Below are 16,235 nucleotides of genomic sequence, written 5' to 3'. Positions count from 1 at the left end.
GAGAGAGAGAGGATGTATCGCACTCAGTTCACTATGATTGGGAAGGGATTACACTCACTTTCCTAGAAACCTTTGGCCCTGACCCCCACCTCAACACTTGTGTCCATTGGAATCACTTACATTGTGTTGTATTTTCATGTATTGTGATTTTCAGTGTTGTATATGAAGATGTTTTCTTCAGTTGCATGGCTCTCGTGGCCACTGTACATTAGCCTTTCTTTTTCTTATAGCAAGTTGTACTTTAAATGCGAAAGAGGTAAATGTCACACAGAAAAGAAAGACCAGTACTAAGCACAGTGATCTCCACTATGACCTATTTTGAAATTAACAGTTCGGCATAGTGCAGTCATTGGTGCCCTAGTTTCAGTCTCAGGAGATTTTGAGGATTTTTATCTTTTCCTACAGGCCTCTTCATGGACAGTCACAAAGACTCATAGCATGGGACTATGATGTAATTGCTGTACTTTGAGCTCTACATTGATCCTAATAGTTAGAGGCTGAATTTAACTAAAAATAATGAGGAGCTGGTCTTTAAATGAAAATAGAAAAAGCATATGCTAGGTTTGTGCGGGCATTTTCGAATTTACGTATCACAACACAGAACAGTGGGAGCTCTGTTCAAGCCCTTGGTCTGCGAGACCATGACCAATGCATAATGATGGATTTATTTATTTATTTTTTCATTTTTGGTCCCTTTTTTTTTTTCTTCTTCTTCTTCTTTCGCTGGGGGGGTAGGGGTGTGGGAGGTACACACGCAGAGCCGGTTGTGGTGTGGTTTTGGCATACATGTGTTATTCATGTTCAAACATTGTGGTCATCTCAATCCATATTCATGCTTTTAAAAAGCCAGGCTGTGTGCATGGAAGTATAGTATCCCCTATCATGTTCCCTTCCTATAGCAACCACAGACAGGGAGATTCGGTTACGTCTGCTTGGGCCGTGCTGGTTCTATGTGTGTATGGCTGGATATGTGTGTGTCTGCACAGAAGGATGCCAGGTACACAAGAGTCTCTGTTAGTTGTGATAGTGTCAAGCAGGTCTCCATTAGACTTTCTCAGGGGATCCCGACTCTGCCTCAGTGCACCCTCTGCCAGACTCTTTCAGCACTTGCCCTGGCCTGGTGTCATCGCTGGCTCTGGCCCGGTGTCATCGGCACGGCTCCGTCTTTGATTGTGAGGAAGTGTAGAAAGAGAGAGAGAGAGCGAGTGATATAGGGGTAAATAGAGATGTTCCCTGGCCTTCTACATTTCCTCTCTTTCCTCTCCCCCGCTCAGCTCTCTCTCTCCGAGGAGCAATTGCTCGGCGGTCGGTCCATTTTTCATAATTTTATGAGGTTTCACTTTAGTTGAAATAACACTCCATTTTCATCCTCCTTGTTGAATAAATGGATGCATACCGTGTAATGACTGTTAATGTTGTATTAATTTGAGCACACTACTGTACCCGTGCAAGTTTCTGCTGACCTTGTTTTCCCAAAACAACCTTCAGTGCTCCTTTCTCTCTTTTCTCTCCCTCCTCCCTCATGTTTTACACACCGCCTTAAAACAACACTGGCACTGTTGAGTGTGATGCATATGGATAGCGAGGGGAAGTGCTTCATGTTGATAGAGAGGAAAATATTAGTCCAGCATTGGCATAGTGTTTGTGTGCTTGTGTGTGTCTGTGTGTAAAGAGCCCTACTTGCTGCTTTTAGTGTGTCCAGATGTGTGTGAGAGACAATCTCTTCAACCTGTTTAAACTACTTCCCAAAAAAGATAAATCTCTGGTGACACACTATCGCAAGAGCTGGCCATCGAACCTCAGGACTTTAGTGTACTGATGGAAATGTATCCATAACATAAATAAAGCAAAAAAAGTTCAGCAAGTTAGGATCTTATGCTCTGTCAGATTCATATAATTTATTTTATTCTTTGGTCAGAATTTGTGTATTTTGCAACATGTTTCATTCAGACAAAATTTATTGCACTGTTGCTTCAGTAAAAACAATATTATAAACAGATGCATAAAGAAGAATATATGTCATATTGTCTTAAATTAATAATTAGAACTTTTCAAAAAGAAAACATGTTTTCATTTGTCAAACTCTGTGATCACAAGTCACAGTTTCTAGAAGCTGAAGATGAAAAATTCATCATGTTCATTTTGCCAGGATGAATCCCCCCAAAAAAGGAAAAAAAAAGTTTGATCTCAAACAGGACCAAGAAATAAAGACAAGGACAGTTTTCATTTTTGAGAGGCTAGAACAAACAAGGTTTTGTTTTTTTGCAAATTATTGCTACAATATTACTGCTGATATTATTATATATATATATATTATTCTTAATAATTTAATTTAATAATAATGATAATAATGATGATGATTCATAAGATTTGTATAGCCCTTTTCTAAGGCACTCAAAGATGCTTACATGAAGAATTTTTCTAAAATGAAAAATGAGATAAAGTTTAACACCAAAATTATTAACAAAGTTGCATAATTTCATTAATTAGACTTTTCATAAGGCCGTTCTGATAGCATTGTCATAAAAGAAAATTCATCACAAGATTAGCCAATTCCACTGGCTTCCTAAATGTGGAGTGCTCTGATAATTGAACCTTCCTTTATTAGGGTGTAAGACGACACATGAGTTATTAATCAGTGACACACATACCTTAGCTAGACAGAGTACATTGCAGGGTGTGCTGTACAGTATTCACAGGTGAGTGATTGTGTCTGCAACAGCTGTATTTCTTGGAGATTCTTCGATAACTCTTTACTGTATGAGTATGTTCCTGCGTGTGAGCATGTGTGTGATCTTGATAGATCTGTGATGAGGCCACCAATGCCTTTCATCGTAATGGATTCCATCTGACCAATCACAGTGCAGAGACATTGCTACAGATAAGCCCGGTGGAGCTGGGGAGGTTCCGGTAAACAGCCTGTGATAGGCCCCCCTTGTATCCCCCTGTGCTCCTATCAGCAATCAGCCGGGGTTAATGGTGAGAGCCTGAGGCTGGCTGATTGGAGCCAGGCTACACATCAGTCAAGACAAACCCAGTGTTAGGCCATATGTCAGGCTACAGCTATTCAAGTCCGTCTTCAAGTCCGCGGCTGTTGTGCCTGACCACAACAGGCACGCAAGTGAAATTACACTTCAGTTCAAGAGATCAGAAATGTTTGATGGCTCTCTGACTTGATGAAGATCTTGGACTTGACTGTATCCTGATGATGACACAAGCCATAACTCAGACTGACCTGTTTTGACCTAACCTGTCAACAGTCCAGTGTTAGTATTTCACAATTTAAGATCTGAGACAGGCACCTCAGTCTCTGTCTAACCCTCATAGATGAAAGTGGGTCACAGTTTGACTCTTGATCTCCCAGTTGAACCATATGACTATGTGCTGTATTTGACCTGTCTGACCAGATCTCTGTAAAGTGACGCTGCAGGAGCTACAGGTTAACACACAGCTGCTGTTGTACCTGCAGGGTGGCCACTCTTTCTTTCTTTCTTTCTTTCTTTCTTTCTTTCTTTCTTTCTTTCTTTCTTTCTTTCTTTCTTTCTTTCTTTCTTTCTTTCTTTCTTTCTTTCTTTCTTTCTTTCTTTCTTTCCAGATCAAAGGGCTTCCATTCCCTCTCTCCAAAGAAGAGAAAAAGAAAAGAATTAATACTAATGGTGCTGGGAGCAGAGGAATAAAGCGTCAGGGTAATTACCCAGCAATCACTGCAGCATTCCGCAGCTGAGGGGGGCAGAGATAGGGTCTTGAGCCTAAAGAGCATGGACGTGGATCAACTTGGCCGGCACACACACAGACACACTCACACTCACGTACGGCCTAGCTTGCACAAGTGCAATCTGTCTTCATTGAACAGCTCTGGGTCTGTAGGAGTCTCCTCGGTCGACCAGGAGAGATCTCTGTGAAAACAATACCCGCTTCGTCTTTCTGGCTGCCTCTCTGTCATTTAATGTGTGCATGTCTGCATCCCTTTGCATGTTGTGTGTGTGTGTGAGTGTGTGTCGGGGTCTAATTGATATGTATGAATGCAGTGGAGGGTCTGTGTGTGTGAATGACTTTCTGGAGGAATGTTTGGGGAGAGGGGGAGGACGTCTGCTTGTCATGTGTGTAAGTGCTATATGCAGCCCCCATCGCCTGAAACCTGGCCCGACATTCATGATAATTATCACAGTCTGATTGTGTGTGTGTGTGTGTGTATTTGAGTGTGTGTTTGTGTGTGTATTCCTCAGGGATCAGTACTGTATGTTCAGACTAAGCCACATGTTACAATGGATATACAGCATTAGAAGTGTGGATATGGTTTCCTGTTTGTGCATGTGTGTTCATATGTAAATATCTTTATGCACACACAGTCGGCCTCATTCATCAGGCTTCTTAAATATTTTTGTTTCAGTTATAAAGATTGATTAAAGGTTTTTGAAAGTTTGACTTTCCGGACATCGGAAAAAAACATCGAAACATTTTATCCCCGAAACAAGGATGTGTCAGACCAGTTGTTTTCTTGGGGAATCTTTCACTTTCATTGATCAAAGGAGCGATTAAAAAGTCGTTTTGAGCAACATCTGTGCTCAGTTTGGTTGATTTCATATGATAGAAATTAATTTGCACAGCCTCAGGTGCATCTGTCGCTCCCACACCCTCCTAATGTATCTCTATTTGTTAGTAAAACAGGCAAGAATCATATATCGTAAGCACTGATAATTACTTTTGAGGGAGTGTTTTTGTTGAGGGAGTATATGCAGGTAGAATAATTGTTAACGGGTTTGAATTTGCACAAAAAGTAATCTGTGAAGGACTGTTTTCACTTTAGTGACTCAGTGTAGCGTTTTTCCTGGTTACCGAGAGCAAAGGCCTTTGGAACAAAACACTCAGTGACCAGCTGAGATAGGCTGTGTTTTAATTTATGCAGAACAAGGGTGCACTGTGGTTTTAGCCCATATGCAAAGTAAAAATAATACAATAAACTTTTGCCTCCTAACCACCTTGCTCATGATGGCAGCTGCACTCATCTGTTTAGGAGATTTTATCTGGAATTCCTTGGCTCCCTCCTGCAGTTTTGTCTGCACGCAGATTTTTTTTTTTTTTTTTTTCATTTCAAGATTAATTTCATGGCGTTTTTGTTTCACTTCTTTCATGTTGCATTTTACAAGTGGAATTATTCCAATGTTATCTCTAAATAGTTGTTAAATTATAACCTCTTGTGACGAACAAAACCCCCAAAAAACAATATGTGTGTTTATTCTGGAGAATAGTATTTCGGTTTTACCTTTTCTAGGTGTATTTGATTTAATTTCTCACAATACAATTATCTTAGTGGGTGTTCTTTGTTACTTAATTCAGTTTTGGGGATTGTGTCATAATATAAATTTATGATAAGGTAATGTGATGAAGGTAGTGTGATTTCACTTATGACTGGGATTTCTCACTGTGCACACACTGTCAACCTCATGTATCTGAGCAAATGAAGGCAAAGTCTCTTTATTACAAATTTATGAATAGCGATGATTGAGGCTCATGATATGTATTCGTCCATGTTCTGTATGCTTGTTTCTCTGGATGCAAACTCAATGTCTGCCGATATTTGTATATGTTTATGTGTCTGTGCGTCTGCATTCAAATAAGAGTGTGTGTGTTGCTGATGGACACAGAGCACCTTTGTATTTCTTGACAGGCACTGGTGGTTAGGAGAAAAATGAATGTTGGGGCAATGGGGAGGAAGTTGCTGTGAGAGTCACAGGCCTCAGTCGTAATCGGAGTGAAACCCATAGAAAACTCTGTCTCTTTCGCTTGCTCCCAGTTCTACTTGGACAGATCTTTTTTTTTTTTTTTCCTTGGCTGTAGGATAGTCAAAGATCTGCCTGTTTGGCTTGTCAGCACTGGATCCTACCACTGCATGGTTGTTTTTGGTTTGGTACTAGAGAACAGCGCAGCAGATTCAGACAGACTGACAGACATGCAGGCAAACAGTGGCACAACACATGTTCTTGTGCAATTGTGCCCAGCCCTCTTCTGCAGGCAAGTTTTGGCCAACAGATCAAAGCAGATCAAAAAGCCTTTATTTAATTCCTTAATTGGAGAGAAAAATTTTGCAACTCTTTCACTCTTTGACGTACACTGTAAACTTCTGAGGAGGGGAAAAAATTAAAAACCTTTTCCCTGACAGAAATAAAGAACGACTCCTATTTTTGCTCATTTAGAAAAGTGTGGATGATTTCAGAACCTGAGCGCCGTACTTTTTGACCCTCCCTTTCGCTTCCTCCCTCTCTCGGGCACCACTCGTCTTATGAAGTCATTGTGCTCCGTCGTTCCAGTCGATAACAGATGAGTAATGACTCCAAGAGCAGAGCAGCATGACATCAGGAAGGTCATTTGAGGGGAATAGGGGAGAGGTGTCATTCTCTGCTTGATAGGTCTCCGTGTGTCACGCTGTCCCCTCACATTCCCGAGCAGATGACTCAGCAGTCTATAGAGATCTAAAGGGGACTACGCAGATTTGAATAAATGATTGTACTGTAGCTGCCTGTCAGCAACTGTTTGTACAGTGTAATGCTTTCTGACATTTTTATTGTAAGCTGCTTATTCAAGGAATAGAAAAATGTGTGCCATTCTAAAATACTACATTTAAATCTGGGACCAGAGAGTATCAGTATCTCTGCTATGCTGTATAGTGAGGATGTGTGACATCACTCAGTCAAAGAACTGTGGGTATTTGAGTCTTCTCTGCGGTTGTTTGCTGTCCTCACACAATAGATTCTTGGACAACAACAACATACCATAAACCCAACGTTCTTCACTCAAATAAAATCCGCATTTGTCAAAGTGGATCAGTTGGACGTGGTAACAGTTGACCACATGGGGGCGCCAGCTTACACAGTATCAATGCCTCTACCGCTGACACAGTGTTGCGCATGCTGTTCAGATTGGGGCGGCGGTGGGAGGTGGTGGTGGTGGTGGGACAGGGGTAAAATGAAGTGCAAGCACACCCTCCTCACACTGAAAAGGTCACTGTCTTCCCTGAGCTTCATGACCAGACTGTGTTTCTCTTTGAAGAGCCACAGCTGAGCGCTCAGGAGCAGGAGGAAGTCCTTTATTAACCTGGGAATCAACAAGCTCTGATGGCAGGAGACGATAACAGCATGCAGGTGTTTGAGTATACTGTAACAAACACTCATGCGAAAAACACGCACGCGCACACACACACACACAGACGAATATAATAAAATTCCAAGTTTAATATGAACATGCTTTACTTGGATCGCTGTGTGTGACTGTGAAGTATTGAAGTAGCAGTGTGATATTACCAGTGTGTATTCTCTCATTGTGTTTCTGTTTGACTGTGACCTAGATTTCTCTGGGGATGAACACACTAAGTTACTGTTACTACAGTTTGTGGTTATTGTATCTCTGTGTGTTTGTGTGTGGCTCTGTGTGCATGCATGTGCGCGTGTGTGCGACTGTGTGCACACGCATGCATGCATGTTTTGTACATTCATGCACATTTATATCAGTGCCAGGTTCTTTGGGTTTTACAACTGTCCCTGTCATATTTTCAGAGGCGATGACAAGCACAGAGAAATGAGTTGCCTTTCAGAGAGGGCGACCAATTATTGTTTGGTATTTTTATTGGTCCAAGAGAGTTTTAAAAATACAAATGATTGTATTTTTATGGTGCTCACGCTCCACACTGGTCTCCTTTTTGTTCTGCAGAAATGATTCCTCTGGAGGCCACAGAGTTCTGGGTCTTAGATTGGATGGAAGACAGACGGGTCGACCGGGTTTGTGGTTCTGCTGTGGAACAAACTGCTTTTAGATTGCGACTTTGCGCCAGAGACACAGGGTCTGATACCATTTCACTAACTTCTCTCCCATTACATTAGAACTCAGCTTGTCCTAATCATAATCATACTCTACAGGCTGCAACCACAGCGCAACGGCGAGGCTCCCAATGGGTTTCTAAGCCCACTCAGAAACCCATTGTTTTGTTGATAGCTGTCAACTTTTTAACTTCGCTTCCCTCCTCACTTTATGGATTCCAGCATGAATGAATGCCATTTCATGACAACAACTCAGCCCTCTGTTCTTCCACTGCTTGATGAATTATAAAATTTAATTTGTAATCCATCTTTGTTCTCATATAAGCCCATATTTTCTTTGCACGAGAGTATTGTAATAATTTCTTAAATTGCAGCTGTACTGCCTCTCTGCATATTTTTACTCCCTTTTTTTTCTTTTTTTACATAATTATTTCAATGATGACTCGGCAACTACTATTTTGCAAAAGCTGTTAACGATTAAGGATCACTAGCCATGAAATCTCCACAACCCACAGCATCCCAAGTGTTTTAGTATTGAGCTCAGTTCTAGAGCAACAGTGGTCAATAGCACGGCAAAGTCAAGGTCACTGGAAGGTAACCGTGCATCAACGCTGGTCCCGTCCTATCAGTTCGTTGATAAAGTTATCAGAGTCAAAACAGTATGGTTGTAAACAGTGGGGAGCCATATGTGTGGGAGATGACTGAGGCAGACGTCATGATTTCTCTGGAGAGTACACACTCACTGAGACAGACGGTCCACACCGCAGTGCCTGGCCCATAGAGTCATGGTAGCCGCCTATTGTAGGTGGTCTACTTCGGCGGGAGGTGTGTGTGGTTGGAGAGTGGGATGACATATGCACAGCGGTTTAATGATAAAAGCCTCTGTGTGTGTGTGTGTGTGTGTGTGTGTGTGAGAGAGAGAGAAAGAGAGAGAGAGATGCGGGAGTATGGTTTGCCCCGTACGCTGAAAGATAAAATGAATGACTGCTGTTCTCATCATAACAACTGTGCTACTGGAGGTAGCCCCCACACCAACCCCCCCTCACCCCTTCTCCCAAAAAGGCATACAGCTGCCCTATGCCTCGCCTGTCCACAAAAGGCATTTCTCTTCGGAGAGTGTGTTTTCAGTTTGAGAATTCTGACAGAATTCCTTGCCCTCTTTCCCATATCCATGTCTCACGTGACTCATTCTCATCCATTGGTACACGGTTTTAAGTTGTGTTTAACGTTTTTCTGCACAATTTGACAGAAGGCCGAGCAAGGAGGCTAAATATTTCATCTAGGGGTTGTTATTTTGCGCGACCCGGCCAAAGCAAACTTAAGCCTGGTGAAGAATGTAATCATTTATCTAAGACCAGGGGCGACATGCTCAATTTGACCTGGATAGGGTTCTGTGCTGCCCACAGGGACAGGGAGCAAGAGTGTGCATGAGTGCATATGTATATGTTTCGGTGCGTATTTAGGAAAACCAGGTATGTCAAGCTACTGAGGCGCCAAAGCTTGATATTTGGTTTGTTTGTACTTCCTCCTGTGTTTACTGTGGGTCGAGATAAGCACGTCACAGTGTCAGTCTTATATAATCTGTGGGGGGCTCACCAGTGTTTGATGATTTTGAGATCATGAGTGTTATAATGTGAGTAGATTTAGCACTGAAGTGCCAACTTCCTTTGGAAAATGAGTGACTCATAACTCTTCAGCCGACTTATTTCAACTTAAAGAAACACAACATAATAAATGAGGAAATCAATATAAAGCCTCGCCTCTCTCTGTCCCTTTCTCTCTCAAAGCGTCCGCCCTAAAATCCCATCAAACACACCCACGGCAATCAAGAATTGCTGAGAATTTTATCTGACTTGTGGTAGTGTGAAGCTTTCCCATCATTCCCTGAAGGGTTGAATGTTCCTATCGCTGGTGGACCGACCTACCAGAGCCTTTAGCTTGGTTGTGTAATGACTGTCATTAACCTATCAAGATCTGCCAAAGGGTCCTAGCTGCTTTTTCCCACCCCCTCCTGCCACTTTCCCCCCATTTCCAAAACCAAGATGGCTCCTTTAAGTCCTTGTTCTTGCCCTCTGGGGAGCAGAGAACACCAAAGTCTGCAGTCTAATTGGATTCATTTGTAAAATAGCTGTGGAGATTTGGACATTATCTATCTATGTACCCATGACTGGAATGCAGCTTATTCTCCCCACTGGACATTTTTTTTACCCTGTCACCATTTCAGTTAAAATGTGGTCTCTTGATGGCCTGAAGTGCTTTTCTTGTTTTTATTGAAATCTCATGTTCATCAAATAATGAATTCTTTTCAGTGTGTATGCCTCTCTTTTGTACAACCAAGGCCCTGATCTGAGAAAGGACCACTTGGGTCAAATGTGCTATTAATGCGTTGCAGCAGCCAGTGAATGGTACTCTCTGCCAGTGTATAGATGTCAAGGAATCTCCATCAACCTTTCTAATGGAACTACGCTTTGTTTCATTAAGATGAACTCAGCATTTAAAGGAATGTAGAGTGTGCTTATAAAACTTGTTATGAGCTACAAGCAAGTCACCATGTCTGTGTGTCCTGTCACCAGATGTGCTGTCCCTTTGTAACTAATTTGTAGACCTCTGGAGTTTCATAGCCTTGCACTGTGTCCGATCCAGCTGCATCTGCTAGTGTTTTGTTTGGTATAGCTTGAGGCGTTTTGTGTTGGTGTGTGTGTGTGTGTCAGTGTGTGTCCGTGTGCGCCTCTGTATGTGTCCTTGTGTGTGTTTGTGTTCTGTTTTGCAAATGATCATCAGATAAAGGCTGTTGAGCACCACAACTGGCTATTACACCACCACTTTGGTGACACGAGGTTAGCCACAGAGAGGCAGATGTAGAGACCCAGTCCTGAAAGTCAAGTATAACGTTGTTAATCTGGTACCGAAGCTAACCACCTCCTTTGGTTGGACTGTCCCGTGGACACTGTAAAGGTCAAAGTACTGCTTAAAACTGCTTTGTAATGGCTGGAACCGTCTAGATCATTATCTGTCACAATAGATCAACACAGGAAAAACTGGCTTTATATAACAGCAAATTGCCTGGAAAGCTTGTGCTCCTCACAGTGAGTTGAAGCAAGTAAACAATCACAAATCACAGTGTCTGGGTGAAGTGAGGTGTAATGGATCACCCCATCCTCATGCTTCTTTCTCAGTGGCCTTGTTGTTTACACCTCTCTTCAAAGCCTTTCGGTCAAACGAAGAATTATCTTTTATTTTCCTCATGGATCCAACCATAATTGTTATGAACCAAACTGTACAGTGAGGCTTTCATTCCTGCTCATCTTTGAGGTGCAGGGCCAGAATGGAAGACATTACAGCAGGAAATTGGAGAAAGCAGCCAGCGGCTAAGCACTCTATTCAGTGTCCAGATTCATCATCTCGATGAGTCAGTGGTCAATGGGATAATTTCTTTTTGTGGTACTTTGGTACCACAAAGTCTCCAGTCTCAAAGTTCCAATTAGGCACGTTGAACCAATGCTACTTAACCTTTCAGGTTCGGTCTAAACCTTTCTGCCTGAGATTCTTTGAATCTTTGTGATGGTTATTTGTTTGTTTCACGCTAACCTCAGCTCCTCTCTTCCTCCATTTCTGTTTGTCCCTCTTCAGATTGAAAACCTGTTGGAGCAGCTAAAGGATAAAGACAAACAGCTGGCTGGGTTGAGGGAACGGGTTCAGGGCCTCCAAACCGATTCCAGCAACACAGACACAGCCCTGGCCACGCTGGAGGAGGCTCTATCAGAAAAGGTAACTGAAGGACAAGGGGAGGATGAGGTTGGAAACCAAGGTTGAGCAAGCTGTGGCTCTGTTGGATGGATGGGGTGAGCAATAAATAAAGCATGCTATTGACAAAGAGGCTAGAACTTGTTTGTCAGATGTGGACAATAAAAACTCACAAAGTGAAACCATTAGACCACCGCATGGTCTGGAACACTTTGTAGATTTCTACCCTTTGAGACACACTTGTCTTTCAAGAAGCTGGTACAGCATACAGCTTAATTAAGTTGCATGCTTTGCTATGACACAATGCCATAATTTACAGACTCAGCCTCCTAATTTATAGATCCTGGACCACACGAGATGAGGTCCCATGTGAAAACAGTAAGGGAGAGAAGGAGTCAAAGGGAGAAGGGAGGTCTAAGGTGAACACAGACAGGGATTAGTCCCTGTCTGTAACTGCGATGAACATAGGGAGGGAATGATCTATAGAATAAGAGGAGGAGAGGCTTTGAAAGGGGGAGGGATGGAAATGGAAGGATGGAAAAGCAAAATGGCAGAAGAGGCACAGCCCTGATGGAAGAGGTGGCCTCAGAATTAAGGGAGGGAGAGGTCAAGGAATGCAAGGGTGGAGGCAGAGTTAAAAAATGAGTAACTTCTGCAAAGGCTTATGAAAGAAGAGAAAGAACAGAGCAGGAAAGAGAAATACATTTACAGGCAATCAGACAGGGATGGAAATTCAATAAGAGGCAACAGAGACAAACATATAGTAGGCCTATATATGTTAAAAAAAAAAAACTAAATAGCTGTGACATAGCAAGAGAGATAATGCAGACACAGTGTAATGTAAAGTCTCAATGGACTGTGTGCATTCCCTCTCCAGTGTTCAATAAAGTTTAAGTCGTTTGGATCTAATTTTTTTTTTTTTGAAGTAGAGTTTTTCTGCTAATCCTCAACACACAGTAAAATAATCACATTCCTGTATGCGTTTATATGAATGTACCAGATGTATTACAGAGTAAAACCATTGCACTGAAAAACTGTGATTCAAGGTGAGCTAAGCAGACTTACTCCACATGGGTGGATGGATGAGTACATGAGCTGGATGTTGGTTGTAAACAGTCCATGTTTGTTGTTTTCTGGCAACATTCGAGAGCAGCTGGTCTCCATAAAGCCTCACTTCAACACTACTGAGCTAGCTCGCCGCCACTAACACCAAGAGATGGATGGCCCCGCTGGCCCGTGATGCGTTTTGTTTTCAGTAAAACGCACTACATTTCAATGCACAGGTCACTTACCCAATAATACCCTGTTGATTTGACAGTATTCTTGGGGAAATACGTTTCTAGAAGCTAGAATGCTAGCGCAGATTTTCGTTTTGAACACTGGCATTTTTTTTTTACTTACACAAGCCCTTAGCGATGTGTTTATGGATTTTCACTCATGGTTACGGCTTGCCAGTGATTTCTAATTGGAGACAGGCTTGAACGCAGCATAGATTTGATGTTATATACTGCACTGACCATGACCATGGAGATGTCAAACTCTAGTCTGACAGCTATACACACTACCTTGAACTGACTGGCTTGATTTCAGAGATGACTCCCTCTTGCTTAGCTTTGTTACATGTTTAAAGTTGTTGCTAACACGCATTTGTTGGTACAACAGTTTAAAAAATGATTGTTTTGGCGCTGCAGGCTAAAAACTGGTTCCCATTTACATGTTTGTTTGTACTTCAGGCTAAAAGATGGATGCTAGTTTACATTTTGTTGGCACCGACTGCTGGTTAAGAGTTTATAGAGTTCCTACTTAGGACAGATGTGGATGTCCAGCGGTTCTGCTTGTTTTCCAGTGGCTGCCACATTCTTATACAATCCAATGTGCACACACTGTATGTGTATATATCAATACATTTACATTCCTCAATTTGCAACATTTGCTTATTTTATTTGTGGGTCAAGTGTATACTCATGTTACTGTATGATGGGAAACCCTTCAATAACAGCATTGTAATGGTAACATTTTGAAAGGTGGTGTCAAAACCAGGTCAGTTCAAGTTCAATTCTGAGATAGTATCGGCCAGCAACACAAGTTCTTCAAAATCATCATATCATATAATCATGTCATGTGACCGCATGATGCTTCCCAACAATGTTCTGAGACAGGGCAAAATGTAATTTTTTTTTAGTTTTTTATAAGAGACAGCGAGGAAAGAAAGAGAGAGAGAGAGAGAGGGAGAGAGAGAGAGAGAGAGAGAGAGAGAGAGAGAGAGAGAGAGAGAGAGAGAGAGAGAGAGAGAGAGGGAGGGAGGGAGGGAGGGTATGACATGCAGCAAAAGTCCCCAACTCAAAGTAAACTGAATGTTGTGGCATGTGCTGGAACCATTTGGTCTCCAAAGAACTCCACCTATTTTTAATAAAGATTGCAAGAGAAGAAGAAAAAAAACTTGGGAGCAACAATTTTCTGAAGCCATACTTTTCATACAGTGTTGTTGCTGAGTACCTCTCCACCGTGGGGTGCCTGTGTTCTTGAGATGTAGCAGATGTTGGCTGTGGCTGGCTGATGACATGTTGCATTATCCAAAAGGGTGGAAGTGGCTGAGGTGATAAACCAAGTTTGTTGTATTCCTGCCCTTGGTTTGGATGGTTTCATATCTAATCAAGAATTGTTTTCCTTTGCGCTCACAGACCTCAGTTTATTAATAGACTGGATTTTGGCTGATTTGTGTTTCATTATGTTTGCAACACATGGACTAACAAAGTACATAGATGTTTTCACTTACAATAATCTTTTATCACCTAAATTTGTTTTTGTTGCCGACAGACTTTGAAATGAATAGCATAATGGCACAATAAACTGTAAATCCCTGTTCTGTGTTGGTCCATCTGTTTACCCAGAAACCACTTCTGATGCAGCCTACATATTATTCAGCTGTGATGAGGAGAACATTGGCGAGCTTTTCAGACTTTGTGGTCAACACAGGGTGTGTGTAATGTGTTTACAAGAGCGAGTGTGTGTGTTGCTAATCACACACCCTGTCACAAACCTGCTCTTGGAGCCAGTCGCTAGCCACAGTACTGTGGTTCTAATTAACAGGCTGGGGCATTGTGCCCATGCCGAACCCTGCTCTTCGGTGTACTTACGTGTGTGTGTGTGCGTGCACGTGCCATGCTGTGATGTTATGTGTGTGTTTTCTGTTCTGTTTACGTGTGCTCCACACTTAAGGCAGGTTTTATTATCACATCCTAGTCTGTTTCCCTAAACCCCAAACATCCTTGAGATATTTCATAACGTGGGGAAAACACCCAGGACCTATTAACCATGTGGTCTCTCTCCCTCTCTTTTTTCTCTCTCTCACCCTCTCCTCCCAAAGCCCACTATGTAGTGTGTTACTGTGCCAGGTCTAGTTAGTGGGTGTATTTGTCCAATTACCCAGGGGTTTAAAGCTGCCAATCATGCGGCGATGCCACATCGTAAAGCCTCATTGCTGAGCTGTACTCCGGCCTAAATAAACACCTGAATAAACACCTTGATAATCACTTCAGTCCACACCTAAACACACACACATATACCATAACACACCGATACTACACACACCTCGCATGCTCCACCACCCATGGTGCGGTCCTGGTCTCAGGCCAATGCCCAAAGCCGGGGTCCTCCCGGTGTCTGATGTGATTAGAGAATAGAGAAAATTATGATGTAAACATTCCAACTTGGTTCATCAGCCGGCAACCTGGAGTTGTTAGGAAGTGATCTATAGCGCTTTCCAGTCCACTCACCATAAATCTGTCTCTGTCGTTCAACCTTTCTCTTCCTTCCTCTTTCTCTCTCTGTTCTACTTGGCTCTGACCTCCTCATGTGCCTACTGTTATTTATTGTAGTATTATTTATGATGGGCATTTATGAGTTTGTCTTTGGCCGCACTTCGTGAAGCATGCTGGTGAGCCTATTCAGCAAGAGGCCGGCTTAGATTTTTCAATAATGATAGGAAAGAACTGTAATCACACGGTGCTGACAATGTGTTGCACGTGGGAAGTAAAACAGCACTGGTTTTATTTGATTTCTGAAGTGTGAGCAAGGTTTTATGCAGTTAAAGCAGATATCAGTGGAATGTTTTTGTTAATATAAGTCCTAAATAGTCCTATTTTCCGTCAGCAATCACTTACATGAAGTATTTCAGCCTAAACACGAGTCTCTCCGTCACTCTGCTCTGCTGTAACCCGAGGAGAAAATTTTCCTTGTGGGATACAAGTGTTATCCAATGAGGAGAGAGAACGGCATGAAGGGCTGTGTGTGCAGCCAAGGGATGCGCGTGAATGTGGTGACGTAGCACGAGGACCAATTGATGCCTGACAAGGGCGGGGGCTGCTAACTCATGGTGCGTTCAAAGAAACTCGTACTTTGTGTTTTTCCTTCCTGTGAAGTCATACCAGTTCGATCTGGTACGAGTTCACGGGTCGGAAGTTACGAGTGGCCGTTATAGGGAACTTTCACAGACAACAGGATGGTAAAAACACGAGCTACGGGTTACCTGGAACGCTACCAAGTCGTAGTTGTGACTTGAAGCTGTAACTTACGGTTTCAAAAGCCTGCCTTGAACGCAGCATTAGCCGAAACGGCCGTGAAGCTGATATCTGCTTTAATAACCATCAAGGCCTTTTCCATATTCCTCCTCCTCACTTT

The 16,235-nt window shown here is 42.4% G+C and overlaps 1 protein-coding gene across 1 annotated transcript in view; it reads left to right on the top strand.

Annotated features, from left to right (window-relative positions):
- The window catches only part of LOC310988806 (ERC protein 2-like), a gene marked incomplete at both ends in the record, with an annotated part of 109,680 nt that overhangs the window by 37,747 nt on the left and 55,698 nt on the right, over nucleotides 1-16,235 (top strand). Inside the window, one exon of the mRNA XM_083975563.1 lies at nucleotides 11,442-11,579. Within this exon, the coding sequence (XP_083831689.1) occupies nucleotides 11,442-11,579 (138 nt within the window). The remainder of the gene's footprint in view (nucleotides 1-11,441; nucleotides 11,580-16,235) is intronic.

The sequence above is a fragment of the Trachurus trachurus genome, assembly GCF_905171665.1.
Source record: "Trachurus trachurus genome assembly, chromosome: 7".
In the NCBI taxonomy this organism is placed as follows: Eukaryota; Metazoa; Chordata; class Actinopteri; order Carangiformes; family Carangidae; genus Trachurus; species Trachurus trachurus.
This window is presented reverse-complemented; position numbering and strand designations above follow the sequence as displayed.